At 42.8% G+C, this 20,873-nt stretch overlaps 2 protein-coding genes across 2 annotated transcripts; one reads left to right on the plus strand and one right to left on the minus strand.

The window, feature by feature from the left end:
• Nucleotides 1–768: 768 nt before the first annotated feature.
• Nucleotides 769–3,038, minus strand: PATE3 (prostate and testis expressed 3). Its single transcript, XM_036277259.1, has 3 exons — nucleotides 2,990–3,038; nucleotides 1,409–1,531; nucleotides 769–893 (listed from the first exon to the last, which is right to left on the minus strand). Exons 1-3 carry the CDS (start codon nucleotides 3,036–3,038, stop codon nucleotides 769–771), a joined length of 297 nt encoding a protein of 98 aa, XP_036133152.1.
• Nucleotides 3,039–13,023: 9,985 nt separating this feature from the next.
• On the plus strand, nucleotides 13,024–14,328 carry PATE2 (prostate and testis expressed 2). Its single transcript, XM_036277260.1, has 3 exons — nucleotides 13,024–13,075; nucleotides 13,710–13,838; nucleotides 14,192–14,328. Exons 1-3 carry the CDS (start codon nucleotides 13,024–13,026, stop codon nucleotides 14,326–14,328), a joined length of 318 nt encoding a protein of 105 aa, XP_036133153.1.
• Nucleotides 14,329–20,873: the final 6,545 nt, after the last annotated feature.

A 20,873-nucleotide genomic window follows, 5' to 3' on the forward strand; every position in this document is an offset into this window, starting at 1 on the left:
TGATTTATTACATGCTGGGGCAAATTGGACAGACAGAAAGGATTCGTTAGGAGTGGTGTGGGTGTTGAGGGGATGATAGTGCAGGTGGAAGGCAAAGGAAGGTGGAATGGAGAAAGACTCGGAGAGGAAGGGGCAAAGGGAGGGTCGCAATGTACCTGGAGCACCCATCCCGACAGGCCTGGTGGCCCCGTGTACACCGTGACTGCCATGGGAGCAGGGAATCTCTTATTTGCTATGTCTGACTAACACTGTCTGTGGATAGACTTTGTAAATGACAAGAAAAGCATCACTGAGTCTGAAGTGGACACTGTCCACTGGGGAAAAGAACTTCATTCCCATAGAGGAAACTCTTGAGTATCCACCACCAAATGTGTTGCCATTTCTGCTTGATTATAATAATGATACATGGACGTTTTAAATGAAAATAAGTATTTGTGAATTTTCAGCTGAGGGAGTTCTAGTTTACCTCAACTATCTAAACCAATCACAAGGTTCTAGAGTGATCATGTTTTAAATGTTCTATACTGGGCCTCTCTGCAAATGCTTCTTGGGTGTGGACGAGCCTAATAAGGGAGAAACCTGTTGCTGAGAAGCACTGTCCTCTGGCTGAGAAAGGAACCGAGCTGGGAGACTAGAGAGGAAGACGGGACTCGGCGAGAGCTGGGCAGCTTCCAGGATGGTGCGGGCGGGAGAGGAGGGCAGGCGAGTGGGAAGCGGAAAGACCCACTGACATTCCTTCTACAGTGAGACCTCGGGCTGGCAAACATCTCAGAACTTATAGTTACAATAATCGTAGTTGCAGCATTCATGAACATAAGTCCGATTGTTGAAATCAAACGTCAAGTCTCTGCAGAACTTCTGACACACCATATATGATAACTGGAAGGACTGGTCTGTAATAAGAAGGGACCGTAGAAAACACGTCAGTGATCTAAGTTCTACGAAGACAAGTCAAACCTGGCAGTAGCCCAGGCTCTGAAAATGTAATTAGGCATCAGGGCAGGATTAGAATGGCCTCCCGTTCACACTGCCCAAGAGGCCCCAGGCAGGTGGCGTAGAAACCACTGGCCCTCGCAGGGGTTGCTGCCCGAGGACTCTGACAACCCTCAGTCCTTTGTGAAGCTGCCTCATTCCCTGTCCCCTGGAAGATTAGTAACTAGCGCTTTAGTGTCTTTAGAGTCGGGGTTAGTTTGGCCAGTTTGACTGGGAATGGAGAATCCCCACCTTCCTCCTGTCTCGCCCTCCCAAATCCTCTTCTGCCTGCGTGCCCCGGGGCCCCTGCTTGGTGCGCCTGCATTTGGGCTCCTCTGCTAGACCAGCCTCTCTCTGAGATATAACATTGCTGAAGTCTTCTCCCTAGAACTGTCTGAGAATCTCACAGTACCCCCACCCCAAGCCTCCAACTTACCCGCGTAGATCTTTAAGGTCATGCAAGCCTCACTCTTCTGAGCGACACAGATGCCAAAGCCTCTTCTACAGCGATCCGACTTTATGCGAAGGTGGCACGTGATGCACTTCAGTAGTGTCTGTACTGGGGAGACAGAGCTGGGGTGAGGCCAGGAGATGCCAGCACTCAGAGGGAGCTGGATCGATACAGGTCTGGGGGACGAGGTGGGAGGTGGAAGAAGAGCTGATGCCACCAGGTATTAAACAACTGGAGCTCTCAACTACTCCGCATCCCAGAGAAATGCTGTTAGGGGAATAAAAGGATTCTGATCCCAGCTTTAGCCATTTAACCTGGGTAACTAAGCAAAGAGTAGCCTTCATGGCATTGCTTTTTCCAGCTTGAAAACAGTTGTATTATTGCTGGCCGGGCCTATACGGCAGCAGTGTGATAAAAAGGCTGAGTGTTTTAAAATAGTTTACCCAGCCCTGGCCAGTTTGGCTCAGCGGTTAGAGCGCCGGCCCGCAGACCAGAGAGGCCCGGGTTCGGTTCCCGCTAAGGGCACGTACCTCAGTTGCAGTTTGTCCCTGGCCCGGGTTGGAGTCTTGTGGGTGGCAACCACTCCATGTGTCTCTCTCACATCTGTGTTTCTCTGTCTCTCTTCCTCCCTCTCTCCCTCCCGCTTTATCTAAAGATAAATGCAAAAATGTCCTCAGGTAAGAATTTTAAAAATTAAATAAAAATAAAATAGTTTACCCGCGCTAGAGTCACTGTGATGGGATTTCTGACATTCACTGCTTGGATGTGGTTAGGGAATACACTCTGTTGTTCTGAAATTCAGGCTGAATCTTGGTGAAGGCCTCATGAATTACAGCCTAGTCGGTGACACTTTATGTGATACTTTGTGGAGTGAGCTAATCAAAATACAGGTTTAATTCATTTAAACACCTCTCCCTGGGGTCCTGCATGAGCAAAGAAAGTAGCATTTATTGAACATCTTGTTTGGGCCATGTTCTTTCAATTTGTATCTGATTTAATTCTCACAGAAGCCTTGTAAGTAGGCATTTCCCCATTTCCCAGATGAGCAGCCAAAAGTACAGAGCATTTAGGACAGTGATTGAGCCGTCTCTCTCATCGCTTGATTCCACAACACCCAGAATCTGCTCTCCTACAATCACTGGTTTTAATACAAATCCCCTGAGAAGGGTATCAAACACCACTGTCCGACACTGAAATAAACTACAAAATTATTCACTATAGAGTGACCAACTCCCTTGAGAAATGGATACAGACTAATAAATGGAAAGAATGCTCCGAGACAAAATCTCGTTAGGATTTTGGATTAAGAGGAACAATGGGGAAAGAGAGGGGAAGCTGTGTGAAGGGGCAGCCACAGAGGCCTGAGCCCTGGATGGGGAATGGCAGACCGTAGAAAAGGTCAGAAAGTCGACCGGGAAGGCAAAGGGAGGATTCGGAAGGCCAGCTTCCCCTTCCTTATAAATGTAGTCAAGGCTCAGCCCTGCATGGGTATCCATTACACAGATGGAATGTCCTGGGCTCCCTAAATCCCAGCTCTGGAGCCCACTCCTCAAGTCTGTGACTCACCCTCAATGCAGCTGAGGAGGAAGAAGACCAACAAGAAGTGTTTGTTCATCCTGATGCAGAAGGGCCCTGGGCAGGCAGAAAAGAAGCCAGGGGAGCAAGCCCAGGTCTTTAGGCTACAGGGAGGAAGCTTCCTTCATCACAGGGCAGGGATTATTCATGCATAAGGGAACCAATCACACAAGGCTTCCTCTGGGAGCTCAACTTCATTTTCTCCACCCCAGAGCAGAGAATAATGATAAGTAACAAATGCTGGGGTTTACCTTAAGCTAACTGTTTTTTACATGACCGTCACAGTAATTATTATTAGTATTCTAGTTACGATATTATAATTCTTATTCCAATTTCTCACAGGAGGAAACTGGGTCTTGGTGAAGGTTAGTATCTTACCCAAGATCACTCTATTAATGATTAAAAAATCATTAATAGAGTGGAAGGGAGGGAAAGAGAGACAGAGAGAAACATTGATGTGATAGAGCCACATCGACTGGTTGCCTCCGCATGACCCAACCAGACCAGGAATGAACCACAACTGAGGTATATGCTCTTGACCAAAATCGAACTGAAGACTCATTGGTTGGAGGGCCAACGCTCTAACTGCTGAGCCAAACTGGCCAGGGCTAGAGACCATACTTTTAATCCCCTTGATTCCACGCCTCTTGGAGATTTATTCATACATTCAACAAATATTTATTGAGAGATTACATGCCTGACACAGTCTATGTATGAGATGGGAGCAATGACTAACCCAGACGAGCTCACCTAGCTCCTTATCTTATGGACGAGAAATAGGAGAGGAGATGAAAAGACATATAATGTGTGACCAAACTGAGTCTTCAACCTAGAACTTCTGATTCTCAGCCCAGAACTCTTTTACCTTGCTAGAAAAACGTCCTCCCTGGCCAGGGACTGTTAAATTTGTAGGGTATTTCTACCCAAGAATTATCACACAACTTGAACTTTAGCAAATTTATATTGTGAATCCCGCTGGTTTTGTCCATGATGTAGGTATTTATCTCTACAAAAGTTAACTCAGTTAAAGTTTACCGCGGGCAAAGCACTGAAAAATGATGACCAGCCCTGGCATCCTAAATCTCCCACACTTGTCAGTGAGCTGGTGGTACTTTGCCTAGAGATACAACGACTCTTCCATTACAAACTGATTCAATGGCATGCTCTTCGGTTGTAGGAACAATACGTTCAATAAAACATATCAAGTTTGATAGTTTGAGACATCAGACACAGATTGTGTAAAAGTAAGGTCTTGGCTCAAATGCCACAACACTGACAGTCGTTCTTGCCTGGGAAGAGAGCCGGAAGCCATAGACACGAAGGAACTGGTTCTAAAAAGAATTGATGCTACATTGGAGAGCAAGATTGTGAAATCTTGACTCTGCATTACGTCTGGTGAGGACGTTATAAACTGGATGGAATTTTTCAGGACTCTCCAAAGGCTTATCAAGAAGGCAAACCTCTGAGCCTTCGGTGCTTGGATTTACAAGGTTATCAGGGTATTTCATTTGTCATCTGTTTTCTCTGCTTTGTCTGTTTAATGACAGTAACTCTAGAACGAGAGCCAAGGAAGCAGAAGTCTTGGTTAAATTGCAGTGTTAGCACAGTTTCCATTGTTCTTCCTTCAAGGTTCCCTGTGGCAGATGCTTTCTGAAAGGCCCATTGAGGATCGAAACTCTTTTCTACTGGATTATTTCCAGTTAGGGTTATGGAATTTTGTGACTCCACCCGAGCATCGGGGTCCTCTGACCTACTCTTCCTTCTCTCACAGTAACTCATGCATCCAAGTTTCTCTGAAAAACAATTTTTTCATTTAGCACGGAGTAGGAGAGAACAGGTATTAGAACCTATTAATAGAAATAGCATTTTCCTGGGAGTCTGGAGACCTGTGGTGGATTACAACGCAGCTCATGGCGTCTTGACCAAGCCACTTATCTGTGATGTGAGATTTCGACCATTTTTATGATCGTTTACAACTTGAACATTCTATGGTTCTGTGAGGATGGGTACCAAGTTCTGCTATTCTGAACTAGCACTCTGCTTAGCACATGATGATGTGCTGAACATGCGAGGATTGAATGGAGAAGTGAATGAATGAAGGTATCAGTCTCCATGATCCCAGTGATCCAGAGTCATGGGGCACAGCACCTCCCATGCCTCCAAGGCTGATGCTCAGCGCAGATGCCGTTTGCCCTGCTCAGTGGAGATGAAAGAACATCGTGTCCTTGTGTTCACAGTCTCCCTTGGCTCCAGGGTGGGTGACTGACATCTTGGTGATACCACGGATGAGCAACCTCTTAATTTGAGCTTCTAAAAGCTACCTTCTGTTTGGGGGAAGTGGATCTTGGCATAGAGTCAAGATCAGGCTGCTTTGTCCCTGGGTTCCTGGGGGCAGCAATGGTCTTCCAGAGTGTGTACAGAGACTGGAGTGAGAGAGAGAGCGATTCTTTAAAAAATATGACGGGAGGGGGGTCCAAGAAAATCACCTAGAGTTCACATCTAGCCCCTCACACCTCGGATTGCTGGGGGGAAGAGAGGTACAGGAAGGCACCAAAGCAACATTAATCGAGTGCATGTGCCACCTAGAAGGATGGCCATGTCCACTTAGGGAACCTCGTGGAGTCCTCCCAGAATCCTGATGGTGGCACGTCTGGCAAGGACCACCTTACCTCCCTTACTGAGCACGGTTTATGAACACGGTATCTGGTGTCATCTCAGTATCACGGGGGCCATGAACTGTGACAGAAAAAATGTAGACTCTTCATTAACCTCTAGCTGATATTAGTCACTTCCTTCCACATTGAATGCTGGCAATAAACTATGAGAATTTAGCAGTGCCTGAGATCATCACCGATAGAAATAAGTGGAAGAACAGAAGTGGTAGATGGTTTGGTTTGCCTCTTTAAACTTGCTAGAACACAAAGGTTTTTTTCTATCCTCACCCGAGGACACTTTTCCATTTTTTATTCAGACAGAGCAGGAGGGAGAGAGAGGAATAGAGAGAGAGAAACATCGACGTGAAAGGGACACATCGAGTGGCTGCCACCCACATGACCCAACCAGGGCCCGGGACACACTGCAGCCGAGGTACGTGCCCTTAGCGGGAACCGAACCCGGGCCTCTCTGGACCACAGGCCGATGCTCTAACCGCTGAGCCAAACTGGCCAGGGCTAGAACACAAAGGTTTAATCTATGTGGAAACAGTCTCGTGAATGCACGCGGGACGCTGAACCCAATGAAGGCTCCTGTCTCTGCCCTGTGTCCTGAAGACGCATCTGGGGACTCGGAATGTTTCCTGATAAGAAAGCTCAGTTTGAAAAAGTCGACATGTTTCTAAATGTCGCCGTGCCATCGTGCAGAACCCTTTCTCGGGGCTGCCATACATTTCTCACCAGCCTGCTGAATGGAAGGAAACTCCACTTCCATTGGGTTAACTTTAGTAAACCAAGCTGGACTGGTCTGTGGACTGCAAAGTGGGGGGGAGGGGAAGCCTGTGATTCATTTGCTTTGCCAGATGGAATAGGTCCTACTGGGCTCGGGGATTTGAGGTGGTCATTGAGGACCTGGCCCGCGCCACGCTCCGTTTTCCAGTAGGATGAAATGACAGGCCTCTTCCAGTGCACCCAGTTCCCCGTGTCCTTTGGTTTTGCTCGGTCTGCGCAGATGGAATACTGACATCCTGCGTCTCTTTTGGAGGCTGTGAAAGACAGTAACTCTTTAGCAATGGTAAAAAGGTGGTTTTATCATGCGAAACTTTGAGACAAAAGCTTCTTTTCTCTTTTCAGAGGTGGAGCTGCTCAGATGCGTGGTGGCCACCTGGTTCTGCTCCTTGAGAGAGAATGGAATGTCCTCATGTCCTGGCCACTCACTCATGTCGCAGCACACACTAACCATGAAAACTCTTCACACGTCCCCGGAAGGAATTCTGTCATCATCCAAAAAAGCCAACTTTTTCTGAAGCAGATTCATAAATCATCATGTTTAAAACATATTTTTGTAGAGAATAAGAAAGACTTCTCTATCATGTAGAAGTTCTCTGATTTTCTTTTCTTTCTTTATTTAAAAATTTTTTTTTCTTTTATTGATTTTAGAGAAAAAGGAAGGGAGAGGGAGAGAGAGACAGAAACATAGATGAGAGAGAACATCAATTGGCCACTTCCTGCATACCCCGCACTGGGGATCTGGCCCATGACCTGGGCATGTGCCCTGACTGGGAATCGAACTGGTGACCTCTTGGTGCAGGGTCGATGCTCCACCACTGAGCCACACCAGCCAGGCAGCTCTCTGGCTTTCTAAGGGCCCAGCCTTAGTATCTATTCTGCTAAGAGAAGTCTATCTCTCTCTCTCTATATCTCTCTCTATGAAAAAGAAAACCTACTTTTGAAACATATTGAAAGGGAGGACTTGATTCATGGCCTGGCTTACCTGAAAGATACTTTTAACCATCTGAATGTGATCAATGTTGCAATTCAAAATCCTGAAGTTATTATTAAAGTACTACTGAAAAATCAAAACTTTCTTGGCTACATTGCCAGTATTCAAGAAGAGGGTAGAAGCCAGCATCCTTGCAAATATTTTTCTTCTGCCCCCCACCTCGACTTGATTCCGAAGTAATTGACATATAGCATGGTGTAATTTTAAGGTGTACAATGTGTTAATTAAATATACTTATATATTGCACTATGATTACTACCATTGCATTAGCTAGCGCTTCTATCACAGCCCTTAATCATCATTTCTTTTTTTAGTGGTGAGGACATTTAAGGTCTACACTCTTAGCAAGGTTCAAGTGTGTAATCTATACCCACCATGCTGTGCACTAAACTCTCAGAACTTATTCTTCTTCTAGCTGGATGTCTGTACTTTTTAACCAATATTTCTCCTTGCCAATTTTTAAGTGCTAAGGAAACTTCTTTACCAGAATGGAATTGAAATGCAAAGTTCTTTGTCAATTTTTTGAAAGAATAAGTCTGTGATCATCTGGAAATACTCCAGAAATCTTTTGGAAGTTGTTTCTATCTTGAACACAATTAAAGCTGAGTCAAGGAATCACAATATTTTATCTGTTATATATTTCTGATAGCAATAGTATCTAAAATGTTGTAGGACAACCAAAGATTAGTTCATTTATCTCAGGACAAAACACGTGCTTCTAATGGAGTTTAAAAAAAAATTTTTTTTTTTACTTTTATAATTTTGAAATGATTTCAAACCTACAGAAAAAGTTGCAAAAATACGAATAACACAAAGAACACCATTTATTCTTTCCCCAGATCCTTGCATAGTTAACTTTGAATCCCATTTGCTGTATCAGTTGCTTGCATTCTCGCTCTCTCCTTTCAACCCCTCCACGGTCCCCGTCTCCTTACCCCACTTTCTGAACTATTTTGGGTAGTTGCCCGCGTCTTTGCTCCAGACCTCTTAAACTTATTTTAGCATTTATTTTCTAAGAATAAAGACATTCTCTCACACAGTCACATTAAGTTACCAACTGTGGTAAATTTAGCATTGCTAAATACTTTTATTTAGTCATTTGATCCACTAATTTTCTATATAACATTTTCCCCTCTGAGTACAGGGACCAGACTAGGGTGAGGAATTACATTTAGTTGTCCTGTCTTTTAAGCTTCCTTTAAACTGGAATATTTCTGCAGCCTGTCCTTGCTTTCGTTCATTCTTTATGTATATAGTAAAGACAACAGTCTTCTCTCTGTTAAAATGCAGTATTCATCATTTTCGGTTTATTTGATAATTCCTCAGGATTAGGTTTCGATGGTTCATTTTAGGCTGAAACACTGCATGGGTGATACTGTGTCCTTTGTATCCTATCTAGAGACATACAATGTCTATCTGCTCCTCAGTGATGATTTAAAAGGATGTTTACATTGTATTTAAAATTTTTTATAATAGCTTTATTGAGGTATAATTGACATCCAAAAACAGCACTAATTTAAACTGTATGGTATAATAATATTTGGCATGTTCACAATGGTAAAACCATTGCCAAAATCAAGAGAGGGAACATATCCATGAGGTCCAGAAGCTTCTCTGTGAGCCTTTGTAATTCCTTTTGTGATATCTCGCTTCCACTTCGACCTCCTTCCCAGCAGCCTCAGACAACCACTAATCTGCTTTCTGTTACTATAGATTAGTTTGCATTTTCTAGAGTTTTGTATGATAAAACTATACAGAAAGTACTCTTTTTTTTTTTTTTACTTCTTTCACTTAGCACATATTGTTTTTGTGTGTTTCATCCACATTGTTAAGTCAATATTATTTTATTTATTTTTTTATTGACTCAATTTTTTTATTGTATTTATTTTATGGATATACCATTTTTTAAAAAATCTATTTTGAATTGATTCCAGATTTTACTTATTACAAATAAAGCTGCTATGAACATTCATGTATGTCTTTGTATGGACATACAATTTGTTTTCCCTTAAGGAATTATTTAGGAGTGGAATAGCTGGGTCAAATGGGAAATGGAATTTTAACTTTTCAAGAAAAAGCGAATTGTCCTCCAAAGTTGTATCGTTTTATTTTATTTTTAACCATGCAATTTTTTCTTTTTTATTTATTTTTTCATTTTATTAAATTTATTGGGGTGACATGGGTTAATAAAACTGTATAGGTTTCAAGTATATAGTTCCAAAATTCATGGTGAGTTTACCACCCAAAGTAAAATCCCTTTCCATCACCATATATATTTACTGTCTCCCCACTTCTCTATCTGGTAACCACCATACTGTTGTATGTCTCTGAGTTTTTGTTTGTTTGTCTTGTTTGTTCATTTGTTGCTTTCAGTTTTATCCTACATATAAGTAAAATCATATGATTCTTGACTTTTCCCACCTGATTTATTCCGCTTAGCATGATATTCTCAAGATCCATCTAGGTTGTTGCAAGTGTCAGTATTTTATCTTTTCTTATGACTGAGTAGTATTCCATTGCACATATGTGCATCTTCTTTATCCAATTATCTAGCAAAGGACATTTCCATTGTTCCCATTCCACGTATACATGAGATAAGTATAAGTTGCTTTCAACCTTGTAGTTACCAAGCTGCAAAGAATAACTGTGTATATTCATTTGTCCACAAATGTGCAAGGATAATTCCATAGAATTACTCGGTTAAGATCATTATATCTTTATCATTTTGGTAGCTGTTGTCTACTTTTCCTTTTTACTGATGTTTTAACTTCCACTCCTATGAGCAATGTAGGAAAGTGCTTGTTTTACTTCAGCCTTGTCAACACGGTGGTGTTATCAAGTTCAGATTAACAGTAAAAGTAGTTTCAGTAAAATTAGTACTCAGTAAAAATAGTATCTCAATTTAGTTTCCGTTTAAGTGTCTCAAATTAGGAGTAAGCTCAGCACATTTCACATGTTTAAGAACCGTTTTTATTTCTCCTGTGAATTAATGTTATTAACTGCCTACCTTCTTTTTGAATGTTTATCTTTTTCTAAGATTTCTTTGTATAATAGGGATATTTATCCCTAAGTCTTTTATATGAATCGCAGATATTTTTCACTGGTTATTTATTTGTTATTTGGACTTTGGTTGTGAGTTAGTGGTTAGTTCCCATCACCCAACCACCCCCACAGAAGTTTTTTATATGTAGCCAAACATATCATTCTTTTTCAAATTTTAATCCTCACATGGGATTTTTAAAAAATTGATATTCAGAGAGAGAGGGAGGGAGAGAAAGAGAGAGAGAGAAGCAATGATGTGTGAGAGAAACATCAATCAGTTGCCTCCATACATACGCGCCCTGACTGGGGATTGAGCCCACAACCTAGGTGTGTGCCCTGACCTGTAATAGAACCTGCAGCTTTTTGGTGTACTGGATGATGCTTCAGGGTTCAGTCTTTTTTTTTTTTTTTTTATTATTATCCTTACCCGAGGACATTTTTTCATTTTTTGTTCAGATAGAGTGTGGGAGGGAGAGAGAGAGAGAGAAACATCGACGTGAAAGGGACACATCGAGTGGCTGCCACCCACACGACCCAACCAGGGCCAGGGACAAACTGCAACCGAGGTACGTGCCCTTAGCGTCAGGACCGCAGGCCGACGCTCTAACCGCTGAGCCAAACCGGCCAGGGCTTTTTTTTTTATGGTGTGTATTTGGGCCACTTATAGAAAGCTGTTCTCCTCCTGAGACTATAAAAGCTCCTCCTATTTTATCTTTGACACTTATTTAAAAAGTCAACTTCTATTTTTAAAAAATGTTCTTATTGATTTTAAAGAGAGAGGAAGGAAGAGAGAGAAATATTAATCGACTGTCTCCTGCACACCCCCTTCTGGGGATCGAGACTGCAACCTGGGCATGTGCCCTGACCAGGAATCAAACCGGTGACCTCTTGGTACATGGGACAACAATCAGCCAACGGAGCCACGCAGGGCTATCTTTGGTACTTTAATGTTTAATTATTTATACTATCCGGATAGGCAAAAGGCCCAGGATATTCAAACTGGTTTTCATGTATTTTCTTTGTAAATCTTCCTAAGTAGCACAACACCTCACTTTGAGGTGTAAAAATGTGTGCCACCTACTATCTTGGGACTCTAGCTGGAACATAGAAGGGGCCTCATTTTCACATCCTTATTTTAGTTCCAAAAAAAAAAGCAATCTGATCACCTGGTTGCTATCTGAAGACTGGACTGGCAGGATGCAAGAAAGGATGTGGAGAAATCATCATTCATTTGCTCCACAAATATTTACTGGGTGTCTCCTGTATATACCACTGTATATCCCAAATACTGGATATACAGTGGTAAGTAAATCAAAGCCCTTGCTTTGTCCTAGTGCAGGAGTCAAGCAAGTGACCAAATACATATGTACAGTCAGGTAGTGAGAAATTTCAACCTACATGCTTAGGGCACAGTAACCTCAACAGCATGACCAGTGCATTGTCCCCTTTCTTTACCCACATGCCATCACCTCCAAGAAGACCCACCTCTGGGCCTTGGTTTCTTGCTCACCCATGTCACTGCGAGGACGTGACCTGCTCTCATTACAGTGTCAGGTTTTCTGACATCTCCGTACTGTGACCTATGCTGTTCTTTGGGTACCTGTCCCTACTCACTTCTCTTAGCTCACACACTGTCAGCCTGAAAAGTCCTGCCCAGTCACCTCTTTTTCAGGGAAGCTCTCCCTGGTGAGTCGGTCAGACTGAAATGTCCCTCAGTGGCCCTTGCAGACAGCCTTGCCTGGCCGATTTGGGCTCCTCAACCTAGGCTCTAGCATCTGTGAGACCACTGACTTGTGTCCTGGTTCATTGCTCTTCTTCCTGTGATGTTGGCATTTGGTGTGTGTTTCGTAATTACTTAATGACAAAATCAGTCACCTGAAAGCAAACCAGACAAATCTCACCTCTGATCCCCTTTTCCCTGAAACTTCCCTTCCCTATAACACAGAAGGGGCTCCCCAGTGCTTGCCCCCCCCCCCCCCCCCGCCTCAGGTGACACCTGGAACCCTGGGCTTGGTTTTTGGTGCCACAGTCTAGGTGAGACAAAAGAAAACCCTGAGATTATTCTAGAGAGAGTGACTAGGTGAGTGGAAAGAACTCAAAGGAACTACGGTGTCCAATCCCGTCTTGATGGATATGAAAGGTTAGCATGTGAAAGAGACCTGACTTTACTGCACAGCTCAAGGCTCAGCTGCCCAGCAGCGAATATATACAGGGTGGAGCAGAAGTAGGTTTTACAGTTGTTCGTATGGAAAACAACACAATAATTAATAAATAATAATAATACAAGAATAAACTCTGTGTTCTGCATACTCTGTGTTCTGCATACGCTGTAAGCCTACTTTGGCCCCACCCTGTATATATTGGCTCATCACTGAAGAGAATTTTAAACTAGATACCTTAGGGGTAGTGAGACTCTAGTGGGTGGTTTGGCTCTAGGAACATCGAGGTACTGTCTGTCCTGAGATTTTATGATTAGATAATTTAGAGGAATAACCCAAGAGATCAACCAGCATGTTGCTCAGTAAACCACACATGACCCAAGTCCCAGGATGTCCATTCTGTTTTTGCTGGGCACGGTCTTTCTGCTCTGCACAAACAATGGTAAGTCCTGGAGACAGAGGGGCTGCTGGCTGTTGGTTGAGATGGGTAGATGCCGAGGGAGGAGTCATTTCCAAAATTGGCAGAGATATGTGAGATTATGACAAAGAAGACTTTTCTTCTTTTCACAGGTGGACTTCGGGCATTCCTGACAGGTATAACCATGCCTCGTCTAAAGTTCTTGGTAAATAGGTCACGTATAACATGTTTAGAAGTAAACCTCCCTTCCATCTTCAGAAAGGCTGTAATACATTCTTACTAGAGAGTCCTAGGAGTTTTGTCTTCTCCCTGACTAATTTAGTCCATTTCTTTCAGTAAGGAAATTAAATCCCTTATTTTTTTTTTTACTTCCTTTTCCTCATTACTGGGCAAAACTCATCTAGATGTTGGCTTGACAAGGGGATAAATCTTGGGGGGGAGTGTAGATACATTTTACAGGAACTCTGACCTTTTGAAGTCATATACAACATTTGGTTGATGTCTGTACATGATTCTTTCATGAGATAATCAAGGGATTCAATGGCCTGAGAAAGATTAGGAACTACTGGGCAGCAGTAAATTCCTGTAGAGAAGCCCCCAGGCCTGGGGAACCTTCTCCAGCGTACACTCTGTAAGCACCTCTTTCTGTGTCTGCCAGAGCCTTCAATATTTTGTTATAAATGTAAAAAGTTTCATCTTGGGTTGTGCTATGACCAGATGAGTTCCTGCATCCTGAAGTACCAACAGTCCTGTGCTATTGAGAACTTTTACGTACTTACCAAAAAAGGTAGTGTGGGGTACGGAGTGACTGAGAAGCATCCACCTCCTTTCCTTAGACACAAGGGTGTTCTTTTGCCCTCAGAGTGTGTGAGTGAGTGGGGTGGGCGAGGATGGGGTGGTCCTCTAGAGGAGATGGCAAAAATGCACTTCTCCTTAAGACGAAGTGAAGAAGAAGCTGATGCGTCTTATTGGTTAGGGAATGAAATTCATTATCTGGGTCAGTAATGAGTAGACTCAGCTTTGGGGCTCATTTGGGCCGAGGGAAAAAATAGTGAGGCTCTGAAGAGGGGGGGTTCCTAGGAATGTGGTAGAAGGGAACATAGTCATTATAGTTGTGTCCCCTCTCTTTTACCTCCTCAGGGCGAAGTATATACTTTTATTCCAAACTGTCATGTATGACCAACTGTGAGGACGTCAGCTTCCTGGGTTTTGAGAAGAGAACAGAGCTGATCTGTTGCAGACATAGTAACTATTGCAACATCCCCCAGGGAGCCTAGTCCTGCACCTCTCCTGGATTTGGGGTCATTCTTCAACTCAGCATCCCCTTTATTTCTTCCCCCGAACCTATGCTTTGCTCTCCTCTTCTAACAATGGTAGAGGGTGAGAAAACTAGCTGGTAGTGAAAAAAGTAGCAGTCATAGAAGAAACAGTGGAAGGCGGTTGAGTCTCATAAATTATGGGTCATTAGACTGAATTTTTGCTAATCTCTGTTGCTCGCATCTGGCAAGGGGTTTTGGTTTCCTTATGATGGTGATGCCATGAATAGGGTTGGGTTTAAAATTTTTTAATTGTCATCTCCTATATGGAAATGCAAAGACTTGGGTCAAAATAATCCCAGACTGGTACTGATAATTCTGTGACCATACTTTATCCTTGTCTATATCCAATCCTCTGGGTTGGGATTCTTTGGATTAGCCCTGACAGCTCCAGGCACTGTCGTTTTTTGTTCACGGGTTATGGGGATAGAAGAGGACTAACTCCAGCTTCCCAATTGGCTAACAACACGAGCCACATCTTTCTCTGGTAGAGCTCTCTGATGGTGGGGGTGGGAGGTGGGATCAAGTTAGAAAACCTGGTCAGGCATAGGGAAGAAGCATCAAATAAAAATTCAAGGGCATTTCAGTTTGTGAAAATGAAGATTTGAGAGACAGTTTGGTGTGGGTGGGGTTATGATGGCCTGGTAGCCATGTAGAACATGATTGAACTAGGGATTGAATTGAGAGTGGACACTTTGAGCAAGGATGGCCAGTCAGTTTCTTTCATGAGAAAGGAGGAAAAAAATGTTAATAATAAAGCAGGTGGCATGGTAGTTAAAGATGATAGAATCTGTAGAGATGCCATGATATAGTGTTCAAGTTACAAGTAATAGTGGTGGGAAGGGAAACAGGCAGATGCTGAGCGAAACAAATAGGCAGAGAGAGACTGAGCAGCATTGGTGATGGAACAGCGCACCTGTGGCCAAGGTGGTGAAGCTTCCTGGATACAGAATAACCCTGGCATTTTCCTGCAATTCCCGGTCCTGGATTTCCATAAGCTTTTTACTCCCTTATTATGCCACACGGAAGTCATACAATAAACCAATCACCCCTCTACTTGAGTAGTTTGGAGTACTCTCTGTCTTCAGTCTATGTCTGAGAATATAATCCTTTCTAAGAAATTCTCAGTTGGGATTTTAAAGAGCCAGGATGAAGAAAGACATGCAGATTGGATTTAAAGTAGGGAAGCAACATACTTCTATTCCTAGTTATATATATATATGGGCTCTCTTACCTGTTGAATCATGGGGATGGGAAATGTCAGTCTAGAAAAAATTAAATAAAAGAGAGATGATTGATTCGCCTTGGGTGTCAAGATAGAGTTTGAACATATCTGCAAGTCAATGCTTAAACAAAGCTTGGTTTCTGGTTATAAAATCTTTTCTTGCTGTTTTAAGAGCAGACATTGGCATCATCAGAGCATTGAATTTTACTTTATGTGGCGGATGCTTTTGATTTGATTTGGTGCCCTGCCCAAATTCTCTTGGCTGACAGGCGCCTGTGCCACCCAGCTGCATTGAGTATGGGCTAATAATTCACACCATTTTCTTCTCTGGAGATTTCCCCCTTCCCAAATGGGAGCTGCCTAGCCTAGATGCGAAACTCCCCTCGTGAACACAGACTTCAGCCAACAAATGGCCGACTCCTTGCAGCAACATGGAACTAAGTCTGTGGTGCATTTTGTGTTCAAGAACTTTTCCATGGGATCCACGAATGCCAGTCTCCAGCTGTTCTTGTTGACATTTTCCCTGACCTCCTTTGCTTCCTTCATTCCTTCTCTAAATCTTAAACTGAGAAGATCAAGTGTTTCCCGGGCCATTGGGCATGGAGCTCTAAAACTAATGAGCTTAGGTTAGAAAATGAAATCACGTTTGGCCCCGAGTGAGACTGTGTTTAGTGTGTATACAAACTCCTCATGGATGAGCTGTCTTTCTTCCTTGCAGCCTAGATAAAATCGCTCTGATCTTGTGGAGTATTTTTTGTTTGTTTACCTCATCTTGGAATATTCCTCTCAGTTTCATTTTCCAACTTGAACAAATGAACAGAATTAGAGCCACATGAAAATGTATTCATGCACCTGATAGCACACGGAGGAACAATGCGCAATATGCATGTTTTCTTCTTCATACACGCACGGAGTTATACAAGAAATGATTTTCTTCACATATCTTTTTAAAGACAGTAATTTGGCCCCTAATCTAAGTGTTAATTTGGAGTTGACTGGTATGTAATTTATACAACCTTACACATTAAACCAAAATAAATTTTACATACATTAAAGGTTTACATATAATAAACAAAAAAGCAACCCTTACTTTTTGCCCTGGCCAATATGGCTCAGTTGGTTGGATCATCGTCTTACATACTGAAAGGTGGCAGGCTCCATTCCCGGTCAGGGCAGACCTAGGTTGCAGGTTCAATTCCCAGTAGGGATGCTTACAGGAAGTGGCCAATGGAAGTTTCTTTCACATGGATGTTTCTCTCTCTCTAAAAAAAATCTTACTTTTAATATTGTTATAACTATTATTGTTTGACCTTTTAGTGTGTATGAGGCATGTTTTAAGTACCTTTCAAGGTTGATTTTATTTAATCTTCACAATGCCCTATGAAGACAATTTAATAGGAGAAAACCCTGAAGAACAGATTGGTTGCACAGATGCTTATTAGGTAGCTTGATGAGCATAGTAACTTGACAAGAATCACATAGTTTTCCACTTATTATTGCTGCATAAGAAAATTACTATGTTCTCTGTTACTGTGGGTCAGGTGTTCAGGAAGTAGGTAATGGGAAGGACTTGTCTCTGCTTTATGATGTCTAGGACCTCATCTGGGAAGACTCAAAGGCTGGAGGTGATTCAAGAGCTAAAGACTAGAATCCTTGGAGATGTCTTCACTTACATGTCTTTGCAGTTGATGCTAGGCTAGTAAAAAAAAACATAATAAAATAGCCACTCATGTACCATACATAGCAAATATAATGAAGGAAGAACAGTCACTAATACAAACCTTTGAACTACCAAAGGTTGCCTTTGATTTCATTTATCATTCTAGATGTATGTATAAATCCAACTCACAACAAATTTAGTATCATTTTTATTGCTCTATGAGCCAGATAATAATCAAAAATATTTTGAGCCCTGGCCCGTTTGGCTCAGCAGTTAGAGCGTCGGCCTAGGGAATCAGATCGAGTCAGAAACAAACCCACACATCTTTGACCAACTGATTTTCAAGAAGGGTGCCAAGAATGTTCAAGGGAGGGGAGTATACACTTTTCAGTAGATGGCACTGGGAATTCTGGATAGACATACAGAAAAGAATCAAGTTGGAGCCTCATAGTCTTAGTCTATTTGGGCTGCTGTAACAACCAAGCAGTAGACTGGGCGGCTTAAACAACAAACATTTATTTCTCACAGTTCTGGAGGCTGGAAAGTCTCAGGTCAAGGTGCTAACAGATCAGTGTCTGCTGAGAGCTGATCTCCTGGCCCAGAGACGGCCATCTTCTCACTGTGTCCTCACATGGCAGAAGAAACGAGACCATTCTGGGGTCTCTCTTTTTTTGGAGACTATCCAAATGTTTAGTAAATGTTTGCAAAGTTGCTTAGTCTAATTAGTCCCTAAATAAATACAAATTAAAAGCACAATAAGATAATCCAGAATGACTATAATTTCCAATACTGACATTACCAAGTGTTGTAATATATAGAACAATAAGAATCTTGTGCACTGCTGGTAAGTGAGGAAATAGGTACAACTGCTTTGGGCTGTATCTACTACAGCTGAACACACAGCCTATGACTAGCAATTTGACTCCTAGATATATACCCAACAGAGACACTTATATCAAAAGTATCTTTTGTGCATTCCCCCCCCCCCCCAAAAAAAAGATATGACCAGTCATAGTCATATTCCTGGTAATAAACTGAAACTTGAAACAAGCACAATATCTCATCAAGAGTCAAATGAGTAAATTGTATATGTTCATACATGTGAATACTATGTAGTAATGAAAAAATGAATTCGCAACAAACTGGATAAAAATTATAATTACTATATGAATTAAGGAAATGTCCAGATCTCTTTTGTAAAAGTACTTGTGCTATTCATGAGGGTTCCAAGCTCTCGAGCTAACCACCTTTCACAGGCCCCCAACTCCTAAATACCATTACATTGGGGGTTGAAACGTCAACGTGTGGGTTTGGGTGGAGCATAAATATTTAACCCATAATAATCATTTCATACCACATACAAAAAACAAGTCAAGGCCTAAATATAAGAGCAAAGGCTACAAAACTCTTATCAGAAAACAGGGGTAAATCTTCATGGCTTTGGATTTAGAAAAAAAATCTTATGTATGATGTCCAAACCACGAGGAACAAAGGAAAAAAAACCAGATAAGTTGAACATGATCAAAATGAAAAACTGTTGTGTTCCGAAGACCATCATCCAGGAAGTGAAAAGACAACCCACAGAATAGTAGTAAATATGTTCAAATCATATATCTGAGGAGGGTTTAATATCTTGAATATATAAAGAACTCGTACCCCTCTGCAAAAAGAAGGGAAAAAAAACCAATTTATAAAATAGGGCAAGGACTTGAATAGACATTTCTACAGAGACATACAGATAGCTAACAAGTACATTCTACTCACAACACTATTCAGTGATAAAAAGAAATGAGCTATCAAACCATGAAAAGATACAAATATATTTTAAATGAATATTGTTAGGTCACAGAGACAGCCTGGTGGTAGGAGGTGCTGTTACAGAATTGGTCCCCCTAATGAGATCACCAGCTAGCAAAGGCCCAGTGTCCTCACTTAATCATCAGATACAAGGTGGGCATAGTCATCACGATGGACAGCAAGATGAGGGGTGGTAGCATAAGAGCCTGCCCCAGAGGACTCTGTGGAGATAAGTAATAAAACATGGTATTCCTAGAGCCAAAGTGTGTGGCCATCTCACAAGAGTAGTGCTTTAGATATATAATCAGAGTGAACAAGAATGAATAAACAGAATACTGCTTTCAGCTGGCCCAGGGAGAGTCATAATCCCTTGCTCAGATTTCATATGTGAGCTAGTTTTCAGACCAGAGAACATTCAGCCAATGGCCATTATATGGTACAGTGTCCCCAACAGATAAAATGTGGGTCTGGGAACCAAATAGCGACACGGAAATCACTGGGGAGTTTGTATTTCACGGGGGTCCCTGCAGCTTGAGGCTGTGGGTCTCCTGATTGTTAGAGGGGAAACTGAAAACATCAGAGTTTGGAGGAAGGAAAGGTGTACTGATCAAGAAGGCGCCTCTGGCTGGCTGGACCAGGCTAAGGGTTTTCAGGGCTTAGGAGGGACAGGTGTGCAGAAGTGCTGGTGGGCGAGTGTTCATCGGAGGACCTTGGAACTTGGCCCTTTATGGTAAAGGGATGTCAACAGTGGATCTTCCTGGACACCAGACCCTTGGCTTCGGAAAGGGATCCAGAGCTCCAGTTCCGGTTCCGTCCTGGCCTGGTTTCCTGCTGGGTTGGGGAATGGACTTCGGTTCCGGGTGCAGCTGGAGGCTACCGTTCTCTCCTCCACTCGGGCTTGGGCTGCAGGACCCATGCTCCTGGTCTGCTGACCCTGAAAAACAGCTCAGCGCCCCGTCAAACAGGATAAAACCATGGGAGCTGGCTCCACAGTAACTCATATCTCATAGAAACACCCTTCTCCCCAGACTTGTCTTTGGACCAGAGGAGACACTTCACCTAGAAATGCCTCCCTTTGGGGCAGCACACAGAAAAGGACACGTGGATACCCATCGTGATGCCCCATGCCTTGAGATGGGCTGTCTGTGGTGCCAGTTGCACTCTAGCGCCCCCTGTGAGATCAGGCCGAGGACGGCGCTCCAAGCAGTTTTGCCTGGGGTGTGTGTGTGTGTGTGTGTGTGTGTGTGTGTGTGTGTCCCCTTCCGCCTCACTGAGCTGCCTCTGCTCCTTCGCAGGTTATCCCTGAAGGCACTCCTCAGGAAACCACTGCCACTAGTATCTTTTTCATGATTTTTATTTCAACTTGCATGTTTAATGATCTCTCCACATACCTTTCCATTCTTGTTTTTAATTCCATGAGGATAGGAATGGGAATCAGAACTACTGTATCCTAGGGCCTAGCAGTGCCGGAAACAGAATGGTTTGAATAAATGTTGATGAAATTAAGGAAGGGTTTGGAGGGGAGAGAAAGAAGAAAACACAATATAGGTATGAAAGAAATGCAATTTCTTTAATGATATTTTAATAATACCATTTACTCACCCCTTCCAGGCCTCATCCTGCCATTTTGTTAAGAATCGGTCTCAGTCCTTGTAAACACCTCCCATTTTTTCCCAACTTGCTAGGACTAGACATAGTAGAGGCCTGAGATGGGGGTGGGGGTGGGGGTGGGAGGGGCATTTGGTCATGGGGACCGCTCTCCAGGGAGGTTGCTGTAGAAATGTCCGGTGGCCAGACCCGCATGGCTTCCTCAGATCCCACAGA

Source organism: Molossus molossus, unplaced genomic scaffold, assembly GCF_014108415.1.
Source record: "Molossus molossus isolate mMolMol1 unplaced genomic scaffold, mMolMol1.p scaffold_m16_p_22, whole genome shotgun sequence".
NCBI classification, from domain to species: Eukaryota; Metazoa; Chordata; class Mammalia; order Chiroptera; family Molossidae; genus Molossus; species Molossus molossus.